The following is an 18,641-nucleotide window of genomic DNA, read 5'->3' on the forward strand; positions in this document are numbered from 1 at the left end:
ATTTGCAACTTTGGGAGAAACCTGGAGCTGACACTGTTTCCGATTCATTTGCTGCCCTTGACTTTTAGATAGTGGTGTTGTGGAACTTGAGAGGTGTTGATAAGGAAGTTTCTATTGCACACTGCAGCTATAAAGCACCAGAGGTGGGTTTGGGATTGTGAAATGAGATGGTTCTAAATGGAGGGGACCCCAAATAGGAGAGGCATAAAATATCTTAAAGGATTAGCAGAGAATATCAATGGCTTAGTCTGTGTATATGTATCACCAGTCAGGTTCAATCTTTGGTTTATGTTGATTTAGCAGATTGCAGCCAAGAAGGATGAGAGAGGTATTAAAGTCAGTCTTAATGCCCCAACCCTTGGAGTCTGCAAATGGACAAACGATAACTTTGGCAGTGGGTATAATTGGGATAGTTGAAAATGCTTCCAGGTGCTTGGTGTATGATCTCACATGTCCTTATTTGCCACTGGGTGCCTGTGAATCTCTGATCCTGTGCGATTCTTTAGCTTGCACTCAGTGCCTCTGAAACGGTAACCCAATGTGAGTCACTTCCTCCTTGGTAGTGCAAAGGTGAATTATTAAATAACTAATGTGTCTTGATTTTTAGTGTCCCACTTGTTCCAAATGTTTCCTCTCCCGCAACGACTTGCATCAGCACGAATTGTCCAAGCATCAGGGAGAGAAGCTGTTTGTGTGCGAGGAGTGTGGTCACAGGGCTTCTACGCGCCATGGCTTGCAGATGCACATAAAATCCAAACACAGGTACAGTATGTGTACAGCAGCCACAAACAAATGAGGGGATATACATGGGTGAGTGTAGCAGAGCATTTCATTTTGGTAACATCTTAAAAAATTGGGAGCTGGGAAAATCAAACGTTGAAATCTACAAATGGTCCAAACTAATGATATGACTTTGTCAATCTGACATAGAATGAAACACTGGAAAAGAAAATACTGTGTAATTCCTGTAAAATCATTGTCTTCAAAAGAGGATTTGTTTATTGAGAATTATGTGCCATTTACCAAGAACATGGAGATCTTGGATGGGCTGGGGCAATCCTGGCTCAAAATTTAGTTGCAAATAGATGGTGATCAGAGGGATTTAAATGAACAAAAACCTTTCTATTTGAACCCCCTTTTGTACTAAGTTAAAATTGTTGCTAGGTATTCAAAAACCAGGCTTGTGCAAATTAATGTGCTTATGACTGAATTCTACTGTTTTTTAAAATCAAAAGATGCACCAGTGCACACTTGCTTTGTTCACCCAGTCATGCTCCCAAGTCCCCCAGCTTGCTTTCTGTCCACTAACCCCCAGGTGACCTAGCTGGCTGTTAGTCTAACACCATTCCACCCGCAGCTCTTGGGAGCAGGTATGGTCTACTCCATTACGGCCACATTATTAGCACCTCTGCTGCATGTGATTTGAGAGAATAATGGATAAGGCATCAGAAAAATCAACTGCCAGGCTGCTTCAAATACTCCAGCTCCTTGCATATTTTCAACAGTAAAATGTGTTCTTTTGAAGTATTTGGCAATAGCGAGTGATTTGTTTCTGGTTCCTGTTTGGGCAGTTTGTAGCATGCCGGAAAGGAGATGAGCAGCAAAATATCATTGGCTCAGATCATAATAATTACAAACTCTGACACAATTACGTCAGAATTTCATTGCAATTTCAAAACACTAATTTTTCAATGCATCTCAAATTAAAGGTAAATTCCCAAAAGAATCAGAAGGGAGACGTGCAGTCTTTTAATGCAGTGGGTCTGGGATGCACTACCTGAAAGTGATGGAAGCAGTGGCTTTAGATGAATGCCTGCTGAGACGAAATTTGCAGACGTCTGAAGAAAGAGTCAGGGAGTGGGACTAATTGGATAGCTCTTTCAGGGGGAGCAGGCACAAGTACAATGACTACATGATTCTGAACTGTCAGTGGCAGAAATGAAGTCCATTGCTCTTTCATTTCTTTATAAAGTTTCTTTCCCATTTTTCCTGTTGTACATTCTTGTCTCTTATTTATTGAGGTTTAGGAGAAAAGAGATAAATAGCTGCCATCCATAACATCTGGCCGCACGGAGCAATTATTTAAATACATCGCAGCTATGAAATATAGCAACCGATCTTAAAGTAAACAAAAATTCTTTGCCTGTTTCATGAATTTAGAATATTTCAAAAATGTTTTGCATCTAATGGCTGTTTTAAAGTGTGGTCATTGTTGTAAGGAAGGAAGTGGCAGTCAAAAAAAATTGGTTGCTATATTTTGTAGCTGAGATGTATTTAAATAATTGCTCTCTGCAGCTCGACATTATGGATGGCAGCCATTTATCTCTTTCCTAAACCTCAACAACTATGCTGAAAGCCAAATAAAGTTTTAATTTTGGTTCCAATTGGAGAGGGAATGATGGAGAGGCATTGCATTCACTTTATTTTTGCACCACTATTATAGGAACGAGCGGCCGTATATTTGTGAATTCTGTGACCGTGGGTTCACCCAGAAGGGCAATTTGAATGTCCATCTGCGGACACATACAGGCGAGAAACCATTCCAATGTCATTTGTGTGGAAAAACTTTCAGGATCCAAGGTGAGTACCTCCTGTGTGGAGCCTTACTTGGATTCTGTGTGTTTGTCTCTTTAATGAAGGACCCCACACAATTCACTTCCTATGTAGATTTGGCAGATTCAGTACTAGTGTAGCACTAAGGTAATTAGTAGACCTGTCACTCCAAGATCTTTTGTATTGGCTGGGCTCCTCGCCTGTTGAGCGCGTCAGTTAACCAATAATGCTGGATCAGGAAGGAGCAAGGTCAGCTGGTGCTTCTGCTCTCTTCAGTTACCCAGGGATCACTGCTGGAGCCGAGACTGATGGGCCTGCCATAGTTGGATAATGGCCAAGGCCACTAAAAATGATCATAAAGGGTTTCGAAGATAGCTAATTACATAATGTCCTTGTTGGTGAGATACACAACTCCTAGTCCTATAGCAATGTAATCGATTCTTTCTGCTCTCTTGAGTAGCTTTTGCTGATTTCAGTAGTTCAAGATAAATGTCCACTTGCAACTAAGGGCAGACCATGGATGCTTTCCTTACCAAGGCCATCCTTGTCCCAAGTATGAATAAGAAAATGGCTTTATTTACTGTTTTTTTTTCCAGACAGTAGGGTTTTGCCAAAATACAAGTTTGGTAAGTTTAATCTGAGTATTAAAGGAAAACCAAGATTGGCCAAGTGGTGTGTGATGTTGGAGACAGGCAGCAACTGATAGTAGTTTTTAAATTTCAGCCTTCACATTATTACAGACACATTTTGTAACTTACTAAGATCTGGGCTTTCTTACTATCTCTTATTTGCACCAGCGAGTCTGGACAAACATAACAGGACTCACACAGGTGAACGGCCGTTTGGTTGTGAGATCTGCAGCCGAAGATTTACAGAGAGGGGTCCTCTCCATCGTCACATGGCCAGCAAGCACCAGGAAGGTCGGCCACATGATTGCAACATCTGTGGGAAAACCTTTAAAGGTAAAGTTGATTGTGCAGTAATTAAGCTTTTTCCTCTTTTGAGGAAGCCCTAATCTTGTTCTGAATTTTCAGCCCCATCAATATGACCACCTCAAATACAGTGGCTGGCATTGACACCAAACAGGGCAACTACTTTTTCAGGTTTTACTCTTCCTTCCCCATCCCAACCTAACCATCTACGAGTGTTGTTGCCCACTTGGATTGCCCTCACTCGCTCTGAAACTTGTCACTTCAGAGTGGCAGCCTTTGGTACACTGCTCTTGGTTCGATAAGCAAAAGGTCAAGGATAAAAAAGGGAACCAAAATTAGTAGCAGGATAAGAACTCCCAATCCAGGAATACTAGAGGAAAAATTGGTTTCAAAGTCCCTCACCAACTACCTTGTGATTGAACATCCTCTTGCATCCAAGCATGATCAGGTATAGAAAGGTGTATGGCACCTATAGAGCACTGTTAGTCATATCCACACACTTCCAGAAAGTAGGGAAAAACACTTCTTGGGAAATTCGATCTTACTAGACACAAGCAGTGGGTCAGTGTTGATGGTCTAACAGTGTTAATGTTCTGTTCCTTTGTTCCAGCCATTGATCAGTTGCGCGTTCATGTCGGAAGGCACAAAGGGGTGAGAAAATTTGAGTGTAGTGAATGTGGCTATAAATTCACTCGACAGGTGAGTCCTCCACTGACTGCTGCAGAGCTTTACAGCAGTAGAGTTGTTCAAATAATCCTGTTTTATTCACTCCAGCATCATGATCATAGGGTTAGCTAGGGAAGAACCAAGTACTGCCAATCATGTGAAACTATCAACAGCTACATTTAGTAGCCTGAGTGGAGTAGCTGTGCTGACTGAAGTTCATTTAATGTGAAGCTAGCTAAAATCATGAGGCAGAAAGCAGATGATAAGCTGAGAGGAATTGGAGAGATTCATGTGGAGTATAAACTATAGATTGTTAATTATATCAAATATAAGGAACCAGTCATTTAACTTCAGGACCTACTTAACTACTCATTGGGAAGTGACCCAAGCAGTAGTAGATAGGGTACTTAATGTTCCAGAACATCTGAGAGATGTCTGGTCTGAAATCAAAAGCAGAAAATGCCACCATAAAATGGGATAACTGGCAGTCTCTTAAAGGAAGAACTTTTTTAAAAATTCTAGTTGTTTGCCCTTTAGGCAGTTGTGAAGATAAACCAGTGTCTTTGGCCCTTAGCACACATTCATAAACAACCAGTTCCCTTACTTTATAAATGGAAAAAAAATCAAAACTACAGATGCTGGAAATCTAAAATAAAAAATACTTAAAACCCAGCAGGTCAGGCAGCATCTGTGGAAAGATAAACAGTTAACATTCCCAGGTTGAAGATCCACTGGGCTGTTGAGTGGTTCCAGCATTTTTTTTTATATACAGAATAAACTTTATTCATAATAAAAGACAAACTATATACAATTACAAAACAGTGCAAACCTTTACATTCTTGTACAGATCATTCATTAGTGTTACCTTTTTATATAGAAAACGGCACCGATGCCACACGTGGGGCTCCCTGGAAGCTACCCGGTCCCGCATTTTCTGTTTTTATTTCAGTTCTTTCACAACCTTGTATGGCCTCCCTGCCTAACCTCCACCAGTCGTGTTTCCTCTGCACTCACCTGTCGCTAAGCCCAACTACCCACTTTAACCTGTCACCTAGTTTTGAACCTACCTACTAAGCTTTTAGTTGTTTATCCTAATGTCTCATGCTGATTTAACTTTGATCTTTGTTTGCCTGTGAAGTATCTCAGGATATCCTGCTACAATGAAGGCACTGCATAAATGCTGGATAGATTTTTTTTGGTTAGCTGCTGAGCACTGATTTTGCCCGAATGTAGGCTCACCTGAGGAGACACATGGACATACATGGGCGAGTGGAAAACTACAGTCCCCGTCAGCGAAGGCTCCGGAATCTTATCATTTCCAATGAGAAAGAGGGAGACGCCGAGGCAAATGCAGCTCCACAGATGACTGGCCTGCTTGAGGCTCCTCCTCCTCCTCCCATAGCTGCAAAAGAACTGACCAGTGAGAACACAGACACCAGAGACCTCTCTGTTCAACGGTTCTTAGACAATAGGAACTACGACCCAGAAGAGAACGTGATGCCAACAGTCAGTGAAACAGACACTTACGTAGAAGAGATTACCATAGTTGAGATATAAGGAACTGTTGCTCTGGTAGGAATCACCTTAAAATTGACTTTTTTTATATAAAGAATGTAAATAAAAGTTGAGTTTCTAAGCATTTGCTGACTGCCATCTCTGCACTTTCAATAGCTTAACTCATTAGCAGTGAGAAATTTCCTTTCAACCCATAATCAAACTTAGACACACACTCCATTCAAACGCAAGGGAATTCTCCACCTTTGAAGGTGTATTATGTTAAAGTGCTAGGTCTCAGTCCCTGGCCTATCTTTGCTGAACAGATTATTCATCTTGATAATGAATATCACTGAAAATAATTATCTTTAAAATCCTTCATATGGATTATAAAGCACTTAGTAGGTTGTACTAAAGTTTGTTTTTGCTGTTTTAAATTGAGAAATACAGTAGTAATTTGTGGCCAAAATCCCAGAAACAGTGGAAGAATGACTGGACCTGATTTAGTGCTGGTTGGGGGGATAAATATCAGCCAAGTACTCAAAATGGTTGTGGTCATTAAACCAGAACTGAAAAAGATTCATTAATTTTTGTACTACTCCTGTAATTTATGCCTATGCAAAATGTTTGTACAATAGTTGACCAATGAATTTCACTATAGTTACCTACAACCAGCACCACCATGTCCTCCCCATCCCTCACTATCTTCCCTGCATTTTCCCCCTCTAAGACTCAAGACCTGTGTAGGTAAGTTTTGGAACTCCTTCAGAAATTTGTAGTTTAGGGGCTACCCTTCCTCTTCCAATTCTTTTGTGGCCCTGTGAAAGTGTAATGATAAATGTTGCAGACAAGTTATTGCAACTACAGTGCCTGATACTTTTAATTTAGGATGACTTACTGTGAAATCCTGAGCAGCCTGAGTGAATGTTGCTGCTCCCTACTGGTCTTATCTTTGAACTACAACAACAATAACCAGCACAGGAAGCTGGCATGACAATACAAATACAGTAAATATTAGGAAATAATTGTAGCGATGTAGTAGAAATCTTATGCTAATGACCTAATCAAAATGTGGAATTTACAAACCAAGCAGCTGTCAAAAGAACAGAACTTTAAGGTCAATACGCTGCAAGGTGGCAGCAAGTTAAACATGAACAAGGTACTTAAGATTCAAGAAAAACTAACAACATAATTCTAGATATTTGCAACATGAGCATTAGGTTTATTCATTAGGAGTTTCTGTGCAAGGTAAGAAATTTTCTAAATTTAGATGAATATTCAAATGATAAACTAGGTCTGGAACGTGTGTAGGGAGCTAAAAATGTACCGTTAACAGGTCAGGTTTGTGTGAATTATTAAATGCTTAAATAATGGTTAAGCTATTATGGAGGAAATTTTCTCCACTTCCTGTTTTACAGGTAATTCACAACCCCAGGTCCCAATTCATTTTGGTCTACACTTACAGGAGAGTCACAAACCAGATCTGTTCCTGTCCTCAATATCTTCTGGATGGCACCAGGAGTATTTCGTTCCTTACTAATATTCAACAGAAGCTCCAGTGTGGATTGCTGGTGGATTTGCTTAAAGAGCCCCATGGCATTACTCAAATAGAGCACACAATGATTGATGTAGCAACAATTTTCCTAACAACCAAATGATTACCCAACATTCATTTCAGTGTGGGTAGGATACTGTTCTGTAAAATAGCCATTGTATTGAGTAAATGTGAAAACTGGCACTGCTCTAGATAAGTGCACACATTTATTTAGTACTCATTTATTTTACTTACCATCTGAAATGTATTTAATTCACAATGGTCTTAGGACTGCTCCATGTGCTTAAAAAAAAGTTCTCCCCCTTCCCACCCAAAATCTGTACTGAAAAGGACACAGACTCTAAGTTAGCATTAAAATTTAAGTGTAAAACACAATCAATTCTTGAGTGAACATTTTATTTAGTGGAATTTGTATAATGTAACTTCAATATAAACTGCACATATGTACAATAATTCACTGCACTTCAAAAGATACACACTGAAAACAAGCTTAAACCAGGAAATAGTGCTCAAAACTCACAGCAGATGCTAGAGATTTTGAAAGGCAATTGTATTAACTTTCCTCAAGTGTTCATTTCTCATCAATATACAAAAGATAATATTCTAATTCAGAATTTTCTTTGAAAAAAAATCTTCCTTGAGAAACAGTTTCTCCACAAGCTGAACTCTGAACCAGCAAAGGCACAGGCTCCACTATCTCCATTAAGCCACCAGGCAGTGGGATTACTGTTCTTGGCTTCAGCACATCAGGCTAAGGAGGAAGGATGAAACAAAACTCCTGACTACAGTTAATAAGGGAGGATACCTCAGTTCCAGCTGTGATCAAATGACCTCTTTTCATGCAAATATTGGTAGGTTAAGTTGACAGAGAAAGAATGGACGATTGGCAAACAGTGCCTCAAGTCGTAACCCAGCAATAGGTGCCTTTAGGAGTGCAAAGAACAGACGAACAAAACACTTCTGATATCCTTCCAAACAACCGGCCAGAATACTGCCAGCAGCAAATTTGTTTCACGTTGTGTTCAAGTCACTGAATTATCCACAACATTTACTTTCAAAATCCAAAAGGATCTTCCAATAGCTAGCCAAAAATTTTCAATTTATGATAAACTAGCGACCCTGCAATATTTAATTGCATTCTCATCTACTTCCACTAATTTATAAATAATAATGCAAGTGTCCCATCCATTCCACTCATTCATGGAGGCAATGTGGAACAAGCCTTTACCAGAAGCAGATCCTATCCTTCTGAATATGAGTAGTGTTTTGATTCAGTATGAAGATTTAGGGGTTAAATTGCTGAGGTTGAGGACAGTGGGAAACAGTTTGAAGGAAATTAAAAGATAGCACATGGCCATCTGGGTGAGGGTTCAGAATTTAGAATTGGGGAATCCAATTTGAGATTCACACTCAGACTGGTGCTGCAAGATTTTAATCTGATTAGATTCAGCCTTAAAATGTAAAAGACAGTACTTTCAAAAGGCCGTTGGTGAAGTCTGTTTGGAGTCCTTACCAACCCTTGAATAGACTGAGTGGTCCTTCAAACTGGAACTCACTTCACTTCTCCTTCATATAAAGAAGGATGGATTAGATCAAGAGCCTTTATTGAATGACTGTGCTCAGAGCTCTTTGCTCTATTCCAATACACTCAGAAACAACACTAGCAACAGTTAAAAAAAGTTAGACACCTCATTCCTGTGGTAAAACACAGCTCAAATTGTTCAGAACAGAACACCAGCCTTAAAGATAAAACAATAATTAGTGTTCTATAGCTTGTAGCAGCAATGGCTCCTAAGTCTGATTGGGCGAGCAATTGTAGCTTATGTTCTCTAATTATTGTTACCATATTGGAAACAGCCCCACCCCTAAAATTCTTCTGATGTTGAGGAAACTTACGTAGCTCAAATCCATTCCTACCTTCACACCTACATCTGGTGTCACATATCCAATCAACACTGCAACTGACTAATTGGGTAATTTGTGCGCACAAATTAGCTGCCCAAATTATTGCCCTGCTTATAAAAACACTTTAAGTACTTGGTTGCCAGTAAGCCCCTTTAGTATTTCCTAGGTTATGAAAGAGCTGATATGAATCCAAATCTTTGGTCAATAGTGAATGGCAGAAAGCTAGTGGGTCGTTGAGGGCATCAGATAGAAGACGGATCTGGCACCTTCCTGGTTTCCATTGCGCTGGATCATACCGAGTTGCACCTAACTTGACCAACATCAGGCATTCCAACAAGACCTTTTAAAAAGCCAACAAAACCTACAACACTTCCAATCGAATAAATATCAATAACCTTTACAAGAGTTGCAGTACAAGGCCAAACCCAAATGTACTCAAGATTTGGCTGTATTCAGTCTCACTCACCCACCCCCACATCATGAGTTTGGTTTCAGACCTACAGTACAACCTCACTGTAACATGTAGTTTCACTGGAGGGTCCAGCACTTGGTGGTGTGTTGTACACTAACTGACAATGTTTTTAAATAGCATCTGCAATGCCATGTGACAGACAGCCCATCTGTTGCATTCATAGAATCAAAGTACTGTAAGTGGCCATTCATCCCATAATTCCTGTGCCAGCATTAGAGCATTCCAATTACGGTAGAGTTCTATTAATCGGGCACTCTGGTGCTGCTACTGGCAGATTTTCTGAATTATTGGATATTATTCCAAATACTCCCAAGACACTTTTAATTCACTTCTTTTTAAAAAAAAGTGATTACACTGTTGTAATAATACATTTTTCAGCAAACCCAGTAAGTTTAAAGGGAGCATGGGAACCAGGGCCCTGGTGTGATTAAAGGAGGCACAGGAATCAGCATTCACCGAGCCAGTTGCCAAACCATCAGAGTTTTACCGTAGTCGTACTTTCTTGCTCCTCCCTCACAGCCAGCCCAGCAACAACAGCCCCAGAGTTTAAATGACAACATTAGCCATTATAGAAATTTGGGCTGGAGATCAACACAAAAGGAAGCCCTAAGTTTGTGACCTACTCAAGCTCTGGTTTCACGGTTGTTAATGTTGTCCAGTCTGGATGATTGGGACTCAATTTCTTATTAGAAAGAAGGCATCATACCCCCTCAACATCTCTCCAATGGAGCACTAAACCGAGATTCTATCTCCCTAAACGTTAAAGATCCCATATTATTTGAACATTACTGGTGTTCTTGAGTGTCCTATCACCCCAATATTCCTCCCTCAAACATTATCACTAATTATTAACCACATTCCTGTTCATGGTTTTTGCTGTGCACAGAATGGTTGCTTCATTGTTCTACATTGCTGGAACTTAAAAGTAAATTGATTGCAAGTGAAGCTTTTAGTGGATATGATTTTGAGCTACACAAAGGCAGGTTTTCTTTCTTAACCAATGCTTTATAACAAACAATAGTACAGGAAGACAAAACTTACATCTCCCCACTTGTAGTGAAACCCAAGAGACTAATCAAGCCGGTAGCCAGTGGTAGAGAGAACCCAGGCAAATAGAGCAAACCAAGGTAAAACCAAATTCAGTAGGACCAGCGACTGCTGATTGTGGCAACAAGGACAACTTTTAAATGAAATTAGGAAAGGCGATCATTAAATTGACACAAGGCAGTTCACTATTGGATGGCAATCTTTTGGAAGAGGGGAACAGCCAGCTGATTTGAGAGCTTCAGAGCGGGTTTCACTGTACAGATCTTAGCCATCATTCCCATCTGGTCAGTGCAAAAGGCGGAGGTTCTCATTGTGAAGATGCCTTCGATACCGGGCTAGATTTAGACTGTTTATTTCATTGTTATGGTTGTCATTGGCAGTGCCCTCGAAGGTGACCCGGGCAGTGGGCATGAACTGCCGGAAGATGCTGACAGACCCATGCCAGAAGGTAGGTTGAGGAAGATGGCCCACAATGCTCCAGGAGCCAGTCTGAAAGTTGAAGGCCTCAATTACGTCAGATAATTCAAAGGTGTTATCATAGCCTCCAGAGACGACCAGCTTTCCTCCCAGAGCAGCCACACTTCCCCCAACATGGACCTGGGATAAAAGAGAAAAAACAAGACTGAGCAAACTCAATGCAGGGAAATGCAACAGACTGCTCAAAATTTGATGCAGAGAATCACTGTAACTTAACTACCTCGTACCCCACAAACTGAAAATTCACATCCTCATTTTCAAATTTCCTCCATGGTCCTGCCCCAGTTTTCTAACTTCCTCCAGTCATACAAGTAACTCCTCTTTCCCACCCATTTCCCCCCTTTTGAACCCTCCTACATTTCCTTTCTTTCCATATATTCCCAAACCTCAAGATGCATTTGGTCTCAAACTTGACAGATTCTACAGAGACCAAACATCATTGTGCACACCAGAGGAACAGTCCCAACACCGCACATTCTCCCGTTCCATTTGTACCTGATTCATTGGTGGGATCTTGTCCCATTCATTCTTTGTTGGGTTATATACATCAACCTCTGAAGAATCATCCCTGAGGAAAAAGAGAAATAGACTGTCTTCAATAAAATCAACCATGAGTAAAATTCCCAACAGAATGTGCACACACAAGCAAAAACTCTCCAACACAAACTGCTTGTTTCTTATCCCTCCAGCATTTGCAATTATTTGGCATCTTCCACAACCTCAAGAATATCACTTAACAGATCTTGATTGTTGCAAAATATAGACATTAATGAAATATGGCAGCCAATTGCTCACAGGAAGTTTCCACAAACAATAACGAGATAATTAAAACAGTTAGTAATACTAATTGAGGTATTAATATTAGCTCAGGACATCAGAGTCAGACACAATTCCCTAACATGACAGACTGGCTTCAATTATTATTCACAATATCCATTATCACCTCTATAATAATAAATGCTGGTATTGAAGTTGTTAATCAAACTTGCGAGTGTTGAAACATTAGGAATAACTTTAAGAACTCCTATCTGTCCCCCCCACTCAGATGCAGGATCTGCTCCACTTTCAGGCTATTTTAATATCTGCCAAAGTGGTGCCAACTGGACTCAGTACTGTCATCTCAAGGCAAGGGTAAACACTGGGGTCCTTCAGGTACACCTCTCACCCCGGTCTGTGTGTGGATATCAGGATCAGATGTAATCCCACCTCCCTGCTACACACTCCTTTCCATGATTCAAAAGCCCATCAATACTCCTGTGCATGTTCATAGTCAGTACCAGTGCTGGAGCAGACTTTAGGGGTGGGGTAGATGGACTGCCAAAAAAGTTTATCTAAATCAGAACTCATGCAGTAAGCAACGTGATTATATTACAGACATTTGCTGCCTGGGTCCCTTTCAGACCCACTTGTTTACATAATACTATACTGTGTCAGAAGTGGCAGGTGTGTTACTTCAGGGTTAGCAGCAAGGAGAGACGTGCAAATAATTTTATCTGGAAGGCACTACGATGGTGTGGTGGAAGCAGAGTTAAGGCAGCTTTAAAGGAGAACTGGATAAACACTATGCCAGCTGAAGTTCAGGGTGAGTGAGAATATTTGGGTAGCTCTTTCAAAACAACTAGTACATGTGCTGTATAATTCTCCTACTGTGCTGTATAATTCTCTGAAACTGGCAAAACTCATGATATACAAAAGAAGCCAGACAACAGTAATCAAGTGTTGTTTGATTGTAGGTAAAAATCTCAATTGTTGGAACAAATTACTTGCAGACCTGATACAGACTGGTCAATAGAAACAGGGTAAACAGAGTGATTAAGTCACAGGAGCCACCCCAGTGAGTTAAATAGACAACACTATTTTACATCCCGAAGCCATAAACCACACACCAGATTGACCAATTACCCCAGGGATTGTAATACAAGGGAAATACAGATTAAACTGTGCTGCTGACCAGCTACATCCAAGGTCACTACTAGACGTTCAACTACTGTAACAGTGACCATACTTCACTGGCTGAAAATGCCTTGGGACATCCCAAGCTCATGAAAAACAATAAAAATGCAAGTTCTTTCTCCTCAGTAATGAAGAAATAATCCCCAGGACAACCTTTCCTCAACCTCCAGGCCAATTCAATTGAAATAAACCCAGTTAATAAATAGAAGGGAATTTCTTGGTTTTGGCCTAAATCACAGGACAAGGCTCACACACTGTATTTGGGAAACTCTGGGCTCAGATGATGTTGGAAATGGGCAGGTGGTGGTGAAGGGAAAGAAAATCATGGAACAATGCAAGTGATGCAGCCCCATGTGCAAACTTCACCCACTTCCATGGAGGGATACTGGGAAGGTTGTATGAACCATAAATCATAATCACAAATTGATGTGAATAACCATTGCACTGGCCTTCAATCCCACAAGAAACCCATTGGAGTCAAATCACATCATCTTCACCACCTTCAGAATCCTGGAGCAGAAGGCATCAATTCAGCCCACCATACCTGTACCTCTTGCTGAAATAAGGAATCTCGAATTTGGGAGTTTGGGTATATACAGGAGGTGCTGGAAATGAATCAATGGGAGATCATTTCTCTTTAATCCATCTAGTTACATTAACATACATCTGCTGAAGCTAAACATGTGGTGGAGAGAGATGGGGTATGGAAGTATTTGGGGATGGGCTGTGGGAAGTGGGGCAAGCAGATTCATGGAAACTGGGGGAGAAATAAAATGTGAACCCTAAACCCGGCCAAGGAAGATTACTCCCCATAAATAGATGGCACTATTCACCCAGGAATGGGAATTTCACCCTTGATAGTATCTGGCACCTATTTACAGACAGTTTCCTTATTCCATACCTTACAGCACAAGTCGTTTCAAACTTACTGGACAAAGTATATTAATCCATTGAGAGTCACTGTCTTTGGCACGAACGACCACGGAGGCAATGAGCCACATGTCACCATACTCCACAAGTCAGTCTCAGGGTCGTAGCACTGAATCGCCATCGATTCCTTGCCAGCAAGGGTTCCAATGGTGTATAGCTTGCCCCGACAGGCTGTGCTTGAGCAGTTGTCCATGGGAAATGGCATTGGCTGCAGGGCCTCCCAGCTGTCGACAGAGTGATCGTAGCGTTCCAAGCTGTTATGGGCAAGGATGTAAATGTGTCCCTTGAGCACAACGGAACTGTGGTACTCACGGGCCTGCAGCATGGGAGAAACCTCAGTCCACTCATTCACACTGGAATTGTATCGCCACACACAGTCGTATAATGACGTCCCATCAGAACCACCTATTAAACAAAAATAGACACAATAAGGATCTAACAGTCACCAACTGTTCCTTCCCATCCCAGAACCACGCATCAGCTGTGGCTCAATGGGAGTCAGACCCCATTTGCCTGTCTCATTCAGGAAGGCTCAAAACTGATATACTAGTGTAGTGCTGAGACAGTGCTACATGTCAGAGGTACTGCCTTTTGGATGAGATGTTAAAGCAAGGGCCAATTGATAACTTGGGTAGCTGATGCCTTCTTGAAAATAAATCAGCTCTTCGCAGTGTTCTCGCAATCATTCAAAATCTCCAAGACCAATAATTTTTTGTTAAGTCACATTGCTCTGTTTGGGAGTTAGGTGACAAATTGGCCGCAGCAACTCCTTCATTGCAATGGTGACTACACTTGGGGAAAAAACCTTACTGCATACAAAGCATTTTGGGATAGCCCAGCTGGACTAAAGAGAACTTTTTTCCCTGCCCCTCCCCCAAATTTTCTGTGTGGGCCAGGACACCTATCACCATGGAAACATCACAACCAAATTCGATGGGTGGACTAATGACAGTCCACAGCACAGAGAGGCCACTCCAGTTATTGTACCTGGGATGGCTTTAAACAAAACCTAAAGCTTATCCCATGGTTCTATCAAGTCCTGTATCTTCCTCCATTTCAAATATTTGTCCCATATTCCCTTAAAGGATAAATACTTCATGAACAATCCTCTGTGTAAAGAGAGTTTCCTCTCTGGCTGTTTGATAACCCCACCAACCGGAGGAAGAGGTCATCAAAAATTTAAAAACATCTTCAATCATTTGATATTCTCTTTCTCCCTGTGAACTGGCTCCAGTATCTTAGGGTCCCTTCTATAGAACTCCATCCCTGCCATTCCTTGCTCTCATCTAATGGGGTTTCTGAACCTTCCTTTGATCTTCATTCTCCCTGATCACTTCTGGAAACACAAAGAGGGGTTGGCACCAAGTTCAAATAACCATCAGCAGCAGGAACTCTGGTTGAGACCAGACCTGTCAATTCAGCACAGACCTTCAGTATACTCTGGACTCAGAGCCCAGGCCCAGAGGTGTATGGTCAGGGGGTACCCTTAGGTCAGTGCTGCTTCGGCAGACTTGGACTCCAGCACCATAGCTATCTCTCTGACTGTTGATTTGATTTCCTCCAGTAGGACTTGACTCCTAACCCAAAGATTCCGACCCAGCCCTGAGTGGTCAAGTGCAAACACCACATACCAGGCAATGGACCTTCAGCAGACAGAAGTCCGGGGAGGTAGGCAACCATTTCCCAGCACAGCCATGTGAGTGTATGGGCACAGAAGTATCTGGTCTACGGAAAGATGGTTTACTTCACGCCTCATTGCTGGCTGCTGATTAAAAATAAATTGTATTCCCCAGAGTAAAGATAGTCACATGCCCTGACCATAACGGCACGATCTGTATGTGGAGTGAGCACTGATGCAACAAGGACAGAAATAGCAGGACAGCATTTTCCAGCAATGTTACGCTGTCTCAGAACTCCTCTACCTCTAACGTTGGCTGTGCATTTAAATGGTGCACTTAAAAATGTAAATCAAGTTCTACCCATCTATCGTGGACAGAACTGGAACTTTCTCGAATCCTGGTCAGCCGTGGATATGAACAGTCTATTGAGAAACTTGTACTGAAAAGCTAAAGGCTACCACAGGAGTTGTCTCCCAGTTGATTAGTTTTTAGCATATCACATATTTGGGTGGCTGAGAGTCTAGAAAAGTACCCAAGGAGCAGTTTAACTGCCCAGGGGATGGGGAGTTAAACACCATGATCAAGCACAACCAGAGGCCATTGGGCCCGAAACAAAAGAGCTAGCCAATTAATCAACTCACCTGCTCTTAGCCCACAGCTTGCAACTTTTCCCCCACCTCCTCACCTTCAAGAATTTACCCAATTTGGTTCTGAAAGTTACTGCTAAATCTGCTTCCACATCACCCCTGCCCCTACCCCCATCCTTCAAACCCCCTGCTTCTACCCCCAGTTTGAAGGCAACACATTCTGGAGCAGAATATCTCACTGCAGAATAAAGAAATTATCATCTCAGTCTCTGGTTCTTGTGTCAATTTCCTCAAGTCCATGTCCTTTGGTTTACTCCCAAGCAGCAGAGCAGTTTCTCCTTCCTTACTCTACCAAAACCCTTCATAAGTTTTAAAAACCTTGATTAAATCTCTTCTTAACCATCTCTCTGAAGGTACCCTCTATGCCCTCCACAAAGATGAACAGAGATCTTGCTTACGTGAGAATTAGAGCCAGGCCATTCAGGAGTGAAATGAAGGAAGGTTTTTCATTCAACAGATCAAGGAAATCTCATTCCTTCAAAATGCAATGAATCCTGGAAACCCAGGAATGGGTCGACAGCTCTTTGAAGGGTACATCACAGGCACAACAATCACCTTCCGTGCTGCTAGATTGTTTGAGCTAGATTTTTGTTGTTTGGAGATGCCAAGGGCTGTGGGTCAAATGCTGGGATTGCAGTGTTAATCAGCTACTACACACGTCAGGTAGACCCAATCCACAGCCTGAAGCTTGACCTATTGATGGAGAGGTCTGGATATTCTACTGTGCACAAGCAGTCCGAGGGGTTGAACAAGTTAGAGATTAGACCTGCAGGAGAGGATCTCGGTGCTGGGTAATCCTCAGACCCTCTGATTGTGGTCGAGGTTAGAGTAGGCCCTTCAGCAAGCTGAAGCAGGTCTCTGGTTAAATTCCTGCTTCAGTTACTCGTGGGCCTCGCACACAGGAGGATTTTGTGCAGATGCTGTCAAATTAGCATTGGATGCCATCTGAAGTCAATGTAGAGGCCCAGTGATCTCTGTGAACTGGGTACAATTCTGGCCCATGGTCACCTACCATGGCCCATATAATTGGAAAATATATGCCCCTCAAAGCCCACAAGTGCAGGCATCCTGACCTAAATGAACAGACAGAGGGGGTTGAATGAGCCTGCTGCTGTTGCTATGGAGGGAGCAGTAAAGTACTACGCTAGCCACGAGGCCCTGTGGGACAGTGCTGGGCCAGACACAAACTCCAAATACTTGCCGGTTACATAGATGTCATTGCCAAAGGCAGTGATGCTGTAGCCACCAGCCAGGTGGTCAGGGAACTCAGCGAGGTATCGCCACTGGCCAGTCTGTGGGTTGAAGCAGTCCACCGTTACCAGCTCGTCACAATCCTTGTCGCAGCCGCCCACCACCACCAGGATCTCGGCCAGGCCGGTGGAGGGGCGAGCCCTCATCCTCTCGCACGGGTAGTCATGCCGGTCGTACTCAGAAGACTGGAAGGCCCGGGCCTGGTGGATGAGCTTGAGACAGAACGGGGAGTAGTAGACGAGCGGGTCGCTTTCCACGTAGGCCAGAAGGTAGAAGCGGCGGATGAAGGGCAGGCGCACGTGCTCGAAGAGCTCGGGCCAGAAGCGCAACCGGCGTTTGGGATCAGCCTTGACCCACCGCAGGGCCAGCTGGTAGGCCACCTCCTCCTTGTCGACGTGTAGCCTGTCGTCGGACAGGTACTCAAGCAGCCGGCGCTGAGGCAACGCCTCGAACTCCTTCTCCTCCGACAGCTCAATGATGTGGCGCAGGATGAAGCTTTTGGCGCTCTCAGCCAGGCTCCTGCAGGCGTAGGCCTCAGCGAATTCCTGGATCTCCAGGCAGTTGGTCACATCCAGCTGGCGCTCCAGGTAGGCACAGCATGCCTCCTTCACAGAGTGGAACTGGAAGAGGTCAGCGGCTCGGGCCAGAGGCTCCACGTTACTCTGGGTGACAGTCACCTGGCCGGTGTAGGAGAAGTCCAGCAGCAGGCCCAGAATATCGGCCTTCACCCCGTGCAGCTCCACCCGCTCGGCGTAGCTCTCCTTCAGCCGGCCAGCGAACATGGCCTTGAAGTAGTGGCTGGCTGCGGCTAGCACGGTGCGGTGACAGGGGAAGTCCTGGCCGTCCACCCAGAGGGTCATGTCAAAAAACTTGCGCTCCACTCGCAGCTCATTGATGCCTTGCAGAATGTTGAGAGCATGACTGGGGTCGAAGAAAGGCAGCACCGAGGCCTGGGTGAGCATGCTCGGCCTTTCCATCCTGACTGCTGGGGATCAAATCATCTGCAAAAATCAGAGAGAGCGAGGGGTTATTACAGAGCGAGTGGGGCCTCAGCAGCTTTATAGCTGACTTACTCATGTGGTGCGTTATATTTACCAGCAGCCACGCCAGGTGGAACTTATAAATCATGCTGACACCGCT

The 18,641-nt window shown here is 42.9% G+C and overlaps 2 protein-coding genes across 10 annotated transcripts in view; one reads left to right on the top strand and one right to left on the bottom strand.

Moving 5' to 3' along the window:
• LOC127583436 (telomere zinc finger-associated protein-like) overlaps positions 1 to 7,494 on the top strand; it is a 29,209-nt gene extending 21,715 nt beyond the window's left edge. For 2 of the 6 annotated variants that reach the window (XM_052039450.1, XM_052039449.1), the window contains 5 exons: positions 608 to 762; positions 2,444 to 2,580; positions 3,351 to 3,515; positions 4,096 to 4,184; positions 5,385 to 5,974. In XM_052039450.1, the coding sequence (XP_051895410.1) occupies positions 608 to 762; positions 2,444 to 2,580; positions 3,351 to 3,515; positions 4,096 to 4,184; positions 5,385 to 5,708 (870 nt within the window). In that variant the 3' untranslated portion in view covers positions 5,709 to 5,974. Of the gene's footprint in view, positions 1 to 607; positions 763 to 2,443; positions 2,581 to 3,350; positions 3,516 to 4,095; positions 4,185 to 5,384; positions 5,978 to 7,063 lie in introns of those variants that run through there. The other 4 variants (XM_052039448.1, XM_052039451.1, XM_052039446.1 and 1 more) reach the window with 4 other exon arrangements.
• A 90-nt stretch (positions 7,495 to 7,584) lies between these two features.
• Positions 7,585 to 18,641, bottom strand: part of klhl21 (kelch-like family member 21) — a 39,519-nt gene continuing 28,462 nt past the window's right edge. For 2 of the 4 annotated variants that reach the window (XM_052039148.1, XM_052039150.1), the window contains exons 2-5: positions 17,452 to 18,502; positions 13,984 to 14,389; positions 11,597 to 11,669; positions 7,585 to 11,221 (exon numbers count right to left, since the gene is read on the bottom strand). In XM_052039148.1, coding sequence (XP_051895108.1) covers positions 10,910 to 11,221; positions 11,597 to 11,669; positions 13,984 to 14,389; positions 17,452 to 18,478 — 1,818 coding nt within the window. In that variant the 5' untranslated portion in view covers positions 18,479 to 18,502 and the 3' untranslated portion in view covers positions 7,585 to 10,909. The remainder of the gene's footprint in view (positions 11,222 to 11,596; positions 11,670 to 13,983; positions 14,390 to 17,451; positions 18,503 to 18,641) is intronic. The other 2 variants (XM_052039147.1, XM_052039149.1) reach the window with 1 other exon arrangement.

Source organism: Pristis pectinata, chromosome 26, assembly GCF_009764475.1.
Source record: "Pristis pectinata isolate sPriPec2 chromosome 26, sPriPec2.1.pri, whole genome shotgun sequence".
Taxonomy (NCBI): Eukaryota; Metazoa; Chordata; class Chondrichthyes; order Rhinopristiformes; family Pristidae; genus Pristis; species Pristis pectinata.